Consider the following 11,785-nt stretch of genomic DNA (forward strand, 5'->3'; position numbering starts at 1 on the left):
GTAGGCTAAAGTCAAAACAAGTAAGAAAATAAAATATCCAAATGGCCTATGTATAAACAGGGCCGGCTCTAGGATTTTTGCCGCCCAAGGCAAAAACAATTTTGGCCGCCCCCCCCCCCCCCGTTTTTTAATTACCCCACCCCCGGCCCCGCCTTAACTCCACCCCTTCCCTGCCTCCTCCCCCCAGGCTCTCAAGCCTAGGAGGGAGGGGGAGAAGCGGCGCCCGCGCCGCGGCCACTCGGAGTCTCCCCCTCCCTCCCAGGTTTGAGAGCTTGGGGGGGGGAGACTCCGAGTGGCCGCGGCGCGGGCGCCGCTTCTCCCCCTCCCTCCCAGGCTCTCAAGCCTGGGAGGGAGGGAGGGAGGGGGAGCAGCGGCCGCTCGGGATCTCCCCCTCCCTCCCAGGCTCTCAAACCTAGCCATGCCACCCCTAAAAATGTGCCGCCCCAAGCACCAGCTTGTTTTGCTGGTGCCTAGAGCCGGCCCTGTGTATAAACAAAATGCAGCTGTTGCTTGTTATTGTCTGTAATGAAAGGTATAAAGGTTTGCTGTAATTGTTTACCTGTAAAAAAAACCTGTTTAGCTCTCTCCCTCTGCGCAATTGTGAGAGTTAATAAAGCATTTGACTTGCTGTACCCAAACAAATAGTGAGAACTCTGTTTTTCTCCGACAATTTGGGGGCTCGTCCGGGATGGCAACGCCCGCAGAGGCACCGGCAGCTGCTACGGATCGTTCCCCTTCGAACCCCATGGCACCACAATAGAGGTAAGAGACCTTTTGAAATCTCTATTGGGGTGTCGGAGAAGGACTGTCCGTGGGGCCGTCTGTCCCTGTTGGGCTCACGCCATCCGAACTTATTGACTGTGCAGCAAGGTCAGATGCTGAGCGGCGTAGGGGAATTGTTGCCGCCCCTGTATGCATATGCAAGGTGCAAAGGTATGCACCGGTGTTGAGGGGTTGTTACTGCCTCAGCAGGAGGGGTTTTTACCACCTCAAGTGATGCATAGAGGTACTTGGGAATAGTACCTGGAGGTACTTGGGAATAGTACCTGAAGTAAGGCCTTGGTGTGGTGTGGGGTGTGTGTGTGTGTGTGTGTGTGTGTGTGTGTGTGTGTGTGTGTGTGTACACACCAGTGTAAATTGAGTGTTACCGGAAGACGCCCAGAGTACTCTGCGAAGTCTTTTGGCTCGTGACCAGAACTACTCTAACGCAAGCCCGGTAACTAGAGGATCTTTTAGGAGATCCGACCCACGGTAAGCTAACTCGGCCTGGCATCGTCCGGCGAGGAGGCTACCTGGGTCTAGGAGTGTGTGAACCCATTTTCCCTCCCCTTTTCCTCTCCGTGTGAGCCACTGACAGTCTGATCATCTCACTGGATGCAACAGAGTAAGCGGCGCCGTCTCTCTGAGACTAGCCAACGCTCTTTGCTATTGATATTTTGCTATTTGATATTTTATTTTCTTACTTGTTTTGACTTTAGCCTACATACAATATTTTTTACACCTTATTTACACAAGGTCGCAACAACTTCTCACACAGTTCTTTCTCACCCGCTTTACACAATCCTCGCTTCTACAAATCTCGCGTTATTAGGATTGCAGTTAGCCTGACTCTTGCTAACGAACTGTCATGCATTGCAGTTCCTTCCTGTCAGTTCTTTCTTTGCTTCCACAACCCCCCCTTTTGTACTACTAGTACAACAAACATTTTTAAATTTTTATTTGCATTAAGTTTTGGAATTTAGATTTTACATTAGATGCTTTAATTTTAGGGGTTTTGATTGGATGTAATGACAATGCATGATTAGCATGAACATGAAAGGTATTACTATTATTACGTTTTTTACAACAACAATAACAATTTTAAGCTAACTAATAGCAACACAAGCAATAACATTTTTATAGCAATAATATGATGGGGTTGTTGTACAGTTTTAGTTATAAAACACAATACATTATACTTAGTATATAAAGTGGATACTTTATAAGCAGTATGAAAGGCATACTTTTTAACTTGATATATATTTTGAAGCATGTGAATTTGCCCTTGTACTTTAGAGATTTTTTGAACCTTAGGTAACAGTGAAAACAAATTTTGAAATTTATTAGGTATTAAACTAGTTTAATTAAAGGGTATTTGGAACCTAAGGGCTACTTGCAAAACTTTATTTGCAGGCCCAGTAAATAATATGATTGCCTGCAGTGGTAGTGAGATTAAAATGCATGTTTTGCAATGTGGTGTCATTAACATACACACAGCTGTTATTAACTTGAAAAAGTAAGTGTCCTGTTAGGGTAGTTTCTTGTTCCCTACCCTCCCAGCAAACGTAGTTATAAACAGTGACAACTTTTTTTGGCTTTAGTTTACGGATACACTGAAGCTGTGGGGGTTTTAACGGCCAAAAAGTTTATTGACTCCCTAACCCCATTCAAATGTCTGGTGTAATTCCAGGAGCACTGACTAAAAATTGATTGGGCATACCAGGTGGTTTAATTTCCTAGATGTCTCGGTGAATTACCCAATCCCACATGCATCCTCCCCATGGACCCAGCAGGATACGGTATGTGGGAGCCCACACCCCCTCAACCGGTCCATATGCTTGGAAGGAGCACTGAGAACGTCCGCACCTCCACCCAGAAAGTCTCCAAGTATGTCTTTATGGCCACAGATTAGATGGTACTTCTGATGTGTTTGTAAGGGCAGTGGGCCAAGCCTGATGCTCTAGATTATTCCGAATGGCCATCAGCTGGTCATTTAGGAAATTTAGTAACCAACTGTCCTGCAGTCCCGGGCAGTTCTTTTAAAGGAGCCTGGAGTGTCTGTGTTACGCTTTTAGTAAAGTAACGGGCACCTTCCTCAGAAGGACCAGAGTCGGGAGAGCTACTGGGAAGATCAGAATCATCCCTTTGTGGTGATGAGGAGGATTCTGTCCTAGGAGAAGAAAGAACAATTTGTGTAGCTGATACGCGTGGTGGGGAAACTGACACTGCTGGGTGAGGTTTGTTAGCAGGCACAACCGGCAGGGGGGAAGGAGGAGGCAGGGGTTCTGCTCCTGAATGTTACTGAAAAAATCTACAATGTCCTCAGCAGTTTCCTCCTCACTTTCAGCCTTAACTAATTGGGGATAAAGAGGAGCAGAAGGAATTGCTCGAGCAGGAAGACAGCCGGATGCCTTACATTTAAGTTGTAAATTGTATACTTGGATTTTTAATTTTTCCTGGGAGTCCTTTAGACTCCGCACCCGAGACTCGTGGAGTCTCTTTGTTGCTTCCTCCCACCAACAGACAAATTGCTCCCACTGCGTATCAGAGGCTTTTGGCGAAGCCAGGGTTTTTTTAAGATATGTAAGTTTATCTAAATCGAAGGTACCTTCTAGTGGGCATTGTTTAGATGGATTTGCACGCGTGTAAAGATTCCAACTATCTAAATACCTGCAGGTTGTCGGACCATAATGCACGTACATGAAATAAGCTGGGGTACCCTTAGGGGGTGAAAGAGAATGCTTAGATTGTCCCCCACCCATTTTCCAATCACACACACAGGGAGGAGGATGCCCTGTCCGCGCTAGCGGCTTATAAACTAAGGATCCAATGGCTGGAAGTTGAACTTAAAGAAATTCTGACTGGAAATAGAGTGTACATTTTTAAATGATGAGAGTAATGCACCATTGGAACAATTTTCCAAGGGTCTTGGCAGATTCTTCATCGCTGAGAATTTTTAACTATTTTAATATTTGTAATTACAATGTTACCAGGTAAATTCAGACAATACTGAACAGTTCAAGTCGCTCTGCTGCTGAATTCCTGCCCAGATAGTTCTTGACATGAACCCTGGAACCTTTCCTGAACCCTCAGTACTAACTTTAATACAGAAAGAGGCAACTCACCGAAATCCCGCTCAGCAGTGAGGAAATCTCCTCAAGGCGACAGGAAAGCAGGGCCCTGAGAATGAGTGTATGAATCTCATGTGTCTGTCACTCGCTGTGCTGGACAGCGACCTTTATGATTACCCTGAAAAGTCCCTGAGGACTCTCAGGTTGGCCAGGAAACCTGGACAATTCCCTCAGCTCCATGAGCAGCAGGAGGAGCAGAAAATAGACCCTAGAGAACTTCAGCTTGAGAGCCTCCCCCGTGAGTGAAGAAATGATTCTCTGATCCCAGAGGCTCAGATTGTCAGAACAAACTGAGTCTTCCAAACTGTTCAGCCTGTTGACAGATGTTTGGCTGTGTGCATTTGTTCTTTCTGCCTGCTGTATTGACTCTGGCCAGATAGCCCATACAGCAGGCTACAGTTGAACTGCCCAATAAATCCACAGACTCGGTTTTCAGTGAAGGAACTTGATCAGATTTATTGGCAACGAGGCATAGTGCTAATGCCTGAGATCAGTGGTTACAGGAACACTAACACATGTATGCCAAAACTATGGACCGGCTCAGAGAATGGCAGGACTGTCTATTCTCCCCTCATTCAGCGAAAGACATCGCCTCTGAGATACATCTTTATACGTGGATGCAAACAAGTGATGTATTACTCCTGATGTATTGGGGTGCCACCATCTCATGTATTGAGGTGCCACCCATTGACGTATCCAGGGGCTGTCCATTACCTTGTACGTGTTAGTTTCATCAAACATCTCTATCCATTATGCTGTTATCCTGACCTTATCCTTAAGATAGGTCAGAGTCTTCCCTATATCTTTGGGGAATTGATTTGGCAGCGAGGTGTTCTGGTACCACCTTTCTGGAATGTGTTTTGTGACAGTGCGGACTCACCCCTGCGGCGCCTCCTGTTAGTCGTCCATGGGAATTAGCTCTTCCAGCGTCCTGGAGCGCCCTCTGCAGGCTGGTGATCTGCTTTGCCACTTGGACCCCGTGTCCCTCCCGGACCCGGTGCCCCTTTATCTGGGGGCAGCCCCCTGGCAGTAACCCCTTTCTCTTTGGGTTTCCCCTCCCCAGGGAACCCCCACCCACTAACCCCACCTCACCTCAGTGTAAGGCTACTGCCAGTCACCATCTAGCCCCACTTCCTGGGGCAGACTGCAGTATAAGCCACTCATCATAGGCAAGGTTGGGTCTGGACCTGCTGCCCCTCTCTGGAACCCAGTGCCTCTCTGGGGCCTTGGACGAGGCCCTGCAGCCTGGGGAGTTGCCAGCCTGGAGGTCCCCAGCCCCTCTATCCTTTCCCCAGCCTTGCCTCACTCTAGGCACCCTGAGCTTCCCAGCAGCCAGGCCCTTCTCTCTCTGAAGGCAAAGAGAGACTGCTCGGGCTTCTGTCTCGCAGCCTTTTATAGGGACCAGCTGGGCCTGATTGGGGCATGGCATACATATTCTTGTGCCTAGCACTACTTAGGAATGTATGTTTCTGCAATATCAGTCCTGCTCCTGCCAGATTCTTTAAGCCGGGCCTGCCCCTTGCTCATAACTTAACTTTGCTTTAGAGCTGCAAAATTTTGACTATTTTAACCCAGGTCTCAGGCCTCACACCAGGCCTCTGCTACAAGGGATTATTTTTCAGGCCCTCTTCCTCAGCCTAGCAATTGATGGTGGCCTTCTTTTCTTTGTGTAATGTACTGCCATCTGCACTATGTGTGGGAATGCTGCCATAAGCTATGGGACCAAAAACCATTTTCAAATGATCGTAGCAGCATAGTGCTGCACACCGCCCGTGCAGTAGTAATATTTAGTCGATTAGCCTCTGAGAAATCACTCCCACCCTGAGGCCAAATGATGTGACCCTAAATTAATACAGGCCAAAGGGCATGGAAAAGGATTTCTTTCCCAGGATACTGCCATCGACAGTATTTGCCAGTATCCCTTTGTGAGCTCTGAAGTGGATATCTATCTGGCAACTCCCAAACGTTCTAGTAGTTCATCGACTCTCTGCATCGGGGAGTAGAGCGTCAAAGTTCAATACCGTTTTGGTGTCTCAGAAATCAATGCAGAAACAGGTTGTGCTATCGTGTGTCAGAACTAGTACCATGGGGACTTCTCCACTCACAGTGTGATTCCTTCACCACTCCCAGGGCCAAAATCACCCGGAGTTCATCTCACATGATATCCCACATTTTACAAGGGATAGGCCACAGAGTTTCCGTGATCTGTTGCCCTGGGGCCATTTCAGTATGGTGGTATTTTAGGTAGGTGTGCCCTGCTGCGGTGAGAACACAGCTGTAAAGGAATCAAACAACTGCTACATCTGGATCTTTTGTTTGGCTACCATCTCTCCCCCATGCTTGCAGACGTTTCCAGGAGTTCTCTTGTGTGGGGAGGGAGGCCCCTAGATGATGTCTCACCCCACCTTATATAGAATTAACATATAGTGGGAATCCTTTGTTCCAAAAACAGTTCCCAGTCCACTACAGGTAACCAAAATGGCGTTCAGTGTCATGTGGTCTGGTCACATTCCTTTGCATGTCCTGCTGAGTCATAGAAGTGATTATCCATAGGCTGCCTGGAGCGTTCTTAGGAAGGCTTGCCAGGTGGGGGATAAGCTTCTCCTAAGGCCTATTGTTTCCCCTAATTGCCGGTTACCCTGAATAGGTCCTTCACAACCCGTTGTCTAGACTGGAAGCATTTTGCCTAGTGGGTGTCATCCAGGTGTAACTACATTTGAAATACAGATACATAGTCAATATTCATAACTTCACATACAAAAATGATACATGCACACAAATAAGATAATCATTTTCAGCAAATCATAACTTTTCCAATGACACCTGACAAGACATATCTTGTACAAAATGTATGATAATTATGTCATAATTATATCATAATCATACACTATGAAGAATATGGGGCAAAGTGTCACAAGGTGATAGTCAAGTCCAGAGAAATCCTCTGAGGGAACTAACCAAGCCAGGTGAATGGGCAACATGTCACAATGAGGTCATGAGGAGGATCTCCTCCTAGGCTTTTAAAAGATTCAAATGATAGCAGTAAAGCACATTAGAAAACAGAATATCAACTATACATACAAAATGATGAGATCTAAATTAGCTGTTACCACTCAAGAAAGAGATCTTGTGGTCATCACAGAGAGTTCTCTGAAAACATCTGCTCAATATGCCACAGTCAAAAAAGTTAACAGAATGTTAGGAACTATTAGGAAAGGGACTGATAAGAAGACAGAAAATATAATAATGCCCCTATATAAATACCACACTATGAATACTGCATGCAGTTCTGGTCACCTCATCTCAAAAAAAGATCTATTAGAAATGGAAAGGGTGCAGAGAAGGGCAACAAAAATAATTATGGGTATGGAACAGCTTCCATGTGAGGAGAGATTAAAAAGACTGACTTTTCAGCTTGGAAAAGAGACAACTAAGAGGGGATATTATAGAGTTCTATAAAATCGTGACTGGTGTGTAGAAAGTAAATATGGAAGCTTTGTTTACTCCTTCACATAACACAAGAACCAGGGGTCACTCAAGGAAATGAATAGGCAGCAGGTTAAAAACAAGGAAAAGGAAGTACTACACACAACACACAGTCAACCTGTGGAACTCATTGCCAGGGCATGTTGCACTGGTGAGCCCACATATTGAGTCCAGTTTTGGGCCCCCCACTACAGAAAGAATGTGGACAAATTGGAGAGAGTCCAGTGGCAATGAAAATGATTAAGAAACTGGGGCACATGACTTATGAGGAGAGGCTGAGGGAATTGGGCTTATTTAGTCTGCAGAAGAGAAGAGTGAGGGGGGATTTGATAGCTGCTTTCAACTACCTGCGGTGTCAGAGCTGGGAAGGGGGACACGGGGTAAAGGCTCTGTGGCATTAGAGCTACGAACAAAACTCTGGGTAATGGACTCTACCAGCGTGTAGAGCTATGGATATGCTTGCTTGGAACTAACCCCAATAAACATCACATTGCCTGCACTTTGGACTTCTGGTCTTCTGCATGACAAGAACCAGGGGATGGGTGAAGGGAAAGCCCTCTACAGGAGAGAGCACTGTTTGGTGATGAAGTGATAAGCCATTAGATGTAAGGAACTTCTCAGACCATGAACTTCCACAATACTCAGCTCAGACAAACTGGGACAGAGCACACTTGATTAATGAGGCGGCATCCTTTCCCCATTTTGTCACATAGGTTTAAAGTCAGTGGCCCCCAGCGATCACCTTTTGCAGGTGTATTTGCCCACTTTCTCACGAAGCTCTTTGGTTTTGACCCCATAAATGATAGGGTTGAGCATGGGAGGGATGAGGAAGAAGAGGTCGGCCAAGATAATGTGAACATGGGGAGCGATGCCCTGACCAAACCGGTGTGTCAGAGTGGAGAAGAGGAAAAGAATACAAGATGTCAGCATCACACATATGTGGGTTGTGCAGGTGTTGAGGGCTTTCGGGTGAGCCTTCTTGGAGGAGATTCTGAGGATGGCCCTGATGATCAGACCATAGGACAGGGCAACAAGCGTCAGATCTAACCCGATGACAACAAATGCCATCACCAAGCCGTACATCCTGTTGACTGTGATGTCCCCACACGACATCTTTGCCACAGCCATGTGCTCGCAGTACGTGTGGGAGATAATGCGGTTGGCACAGAATGGCAGCCTGCTCAGGAGCAGGGGCATGGGCAGAATGAAGAGAAAAGCTCTTATCAAACCCAAGAGCCCTAGCTTAGCTATTCGTGTGTTGGTGAGGATAGTGGCATATCTCAGAGGGCTACATATGGCAACGTAGCGATCGAAGGCCATTGTCACGAGGACGGCTGAGTGCATAACAGAAACTGCATGAAGGAAGAATGTCTGGGTGAGGCAGCCACCCATAGTAATTCCTTTCAAATTGAACCAAAATATACACAGTGCCTTCGGCACGACAGAGGTAGATATGCCGATATCTGTGAGCGCCAGCATGCAGAGCAGCAGGTACATTGGCTTGTGCAGGGTCTGCTCTTTGCCTACAACAAACAGAACAGTGAAATTTCCCAAAAGGCCGATAATGTAGAATGTAGAGAAAGGGATGGAAATCCACATATGCACATCTTCCAGGCCAGGGATGCCCATTAGGATAAATGCTGAAGGGTCAGAGGGGGTGAAGTTGAAAGATGCCATGAGATGGTTGATGCGTCGATCAGGCTCAGAAATGCTCAAGGTGCCTGTGAAGGGAGAAAAGCACAGCAAGGGGGTTACACATTTTATAACAAATAGTACAGTAAATATTTTATAGTTATTAACAATCTAGAAAGGGGCTGAGCAGTGACTGGCAACATTTACAGATGGCGCCAGATTATTTAGGTGATAGTCAAGTCCAGAGAAGTCCTCTGAGGGAGCTAACCAAGCCAGGTGAATGGGCAGCATGATGGCATATGAACTTTAATGTGAACAACTGCAACGTATATGCCGATTGGAGGGAAAATCTTGAACTTCTCAAACACATTACAAGGTTCTAATTTAACTTTATGAACTCCGGACACAGACCTGGGTGTCATAGTACAGAGTTCTGTGAAACCCTGCTCACAGTGCAAGCAGAAACTAAGCAAAACATTGGGATCCAGAAGGAGTTGGATGGGGAATCACAGAAAATGCAATGCCATAAGATCTGTCAGTCAATGCTTTACCCTTCTCTGGACTCCTCTGTGTAGTACTGGGCACTCTTCTCACACAGGACATTGCAGAACTAGAGGAGTTCAGGGAATGATCAAGGGCCTGGGAAAATTCTCATATGGAGACAGAGATTGTTACCTTACAAAAGGGAGGAATAGGAGCCGGTATGAGAACAGTCTATAAATTACTTGTAGAGAGTAGATCGGGAATGTATTCTGCCTGTCTCATAACACAAGATCAAGAGGACATTCAATTAAACTGAAATGTCGTAAATTCAAAACAGATTAAAAAAAGAATACTTTCTTCACTCAATGCCTAATTTGACTGAGGAACTCATTACCACAAGAGATAATTGAGGCCATGAGCTAAGCAAGAATCAGTAAGGTTTGGACATTTACATGGATAGTGAGACTATCCAGTTATAATACTTACAGCTAAATAAATATTTTTGAAAGCCTATACACCCATGTTTTTCAGGGCACAGAACAATCTCTAGCTGTTAGGCATTAGGGTGACACACTCATGATGGTCAGGTCATCCCTCCCCATCCACCCACTGCTGGGTTTCTTACACCTACTGCAGCACCTAGGACTGTCACTGTCAGAGAGAGGACACTGGACTAGATGGAGCATAGGTCTGATCCACGATGCAATTCCTATATTGGAAAAGACCCAGGTATCCCTCATGGAAACAGACATTATCCTGCTCGGCTATGACTTTGTGCTCAACAGAATGGACACTAGGGGCACAAGAGTTTTGGTATTTAGGGATACAGGTTCCTCCCTCTCCGGGTCCATATATTATTTAAATGGTGAAAGTAATTAAACATCGGGACAATTTACCGAGGGTCTTGGCAGATTCTTCATCACTGAGAATTTTTATATCAAGGTTGGATGTTTCTCTAAAAGTTCTGCTCTATAAATAATTTTGGAGAAATTCTCAGGCCTGTGTTATACAAACTAGATGATCACAGTGGTACCTTCTGGCCTTTGAATCTATGAACATGTCCCCAGGAGTACCCGAGCTTACTGAAGGCATTTTTTCTATTCATGACCATGTTGAATTTAGCCCTATGGGGAGAAATTCTTATTTGACTGTGGCACCTTGGAAATGTTACACTAGGTGTGTATTTCACGAGGCTGAGGGATGCCATGAGGCACTGCATGGATGAACGTTTTAGGTGAGAAAAATAATGACTTGACCCCATGAAATCTCTGCACTGAGGAATGAACGTACAAGCATCACCGTGAATGGCTAACAGAGATGGCTAGAAAATGGTCACAGAGCATCCTGGGTTTAACGTCTGTTTCCCAGTTGCCCACTGTTTCAGACAGCTGCCGGCGGCTACTGCACATGGCAGCTGTATTTACCTAGGCCCTCCCATGTCCCAGAGTTGCCCGCTCTCATTATACAATGTGCAAACTTCTCAGCTTGCTAGTTATTCCTGTGTAGCAGTCCCTAAAGCTGCACACAGTGTGTTTGGGTGTAACAAGAGCAGCAGCACAGGTGTCCTGGCATTTGCCTCCCTCTGTGAGATTTCTCACAGGTGAGACAGTCACTGATCTCCCCCCCACCAAGGGAGCAGGTGTGATGGGAGACACTCAACCCCTTCAAAGGACGAGCTGTGGGGAGCATGGGGCAGCTCGGCGGTTGTGGGAGCCAGGGGTGACTGGGGAGCATGGAGAAGACTCTGGTGACCAGCATGCTGTTGGAATCGGGGCAGCCTGGGATGGGGAAGGAGAGTACGGACAGGGGGTCAGAATATGATGGGAGATAGGACCAGATGAGAAGCAAAGATCAATGGTACTTTCCACCAGTGAAATGCCTGAAGTTATGTAATTAGCATTCAACAACAATTGGAAATACCCAGGCTGCAGTTCTGTGGCTTTCCAGGGCAGAGACCCTGAGACGCCCCAAACGCACTCGGGGCCAGAAAAGGTCCCAGCACTGGTCTTGGACCAACAATCACAAAGAAAAAATCAATTTCAGCAGCGCTGCCTGCCTGTCCGTGTACATGCCGCTTTATGCCACCACAACCACCAGCGCTGCCCGCCTGTCTGTATACACCCCGTCTTTCCCCACAACCCCCAGCACTGCCCACCTGTACATGTACACCCCTCTCTCCAGCCCAATAACCTTCAGTGCTACCCGCCTGTCTGTATACACCCCCTGTCTTTCCCCACAACCCCCAGCACTGCCCACCTGTACATGTACACCCCTCTCTCCAGCCCAATAACCTT

General features: G+C 46.5%; 1 protein-coding gene across 1 annotated transcript; it reads right to left on the minus strand.

Annotated features, from left to right (window-relative positions):
- Window positions 1–8,114: 8,114 nt before the first annotated feature.
- LOC135882691 (olfactory receptor 52P1-like) lies at window positions 8,115–9,089 on the minus strand. The gene has a single exon (XM_065409680.1). It carries the CDS (start codon window positions 9,051–9,053, stop codon window positions 8,115–8,117), a length of 939 nt encoding a protein of 312 aa, XP_065265752.1. The 5' UTR covers window positions 9,054–9,089.
- Window positions 9,090–11,785: the final 2,696 nt, after the last annotated feature.

The sequence above is a fragment of the Emys orbicularis genome, chromosome 1 (assembly GCF_028017835.1).
Source record: "Emys orbicularis isolate rEmyOrb1 chromosome 1, rEmyOrb1.hap1, whole genome shotgun sequence".
In the NCBI taxonomy this organism is placed as follows: domain Eukaryota; kingdom Metazoa; phylum Chordata; order Testudines; family Emydidae; genus Emys; species Emys orbicularis.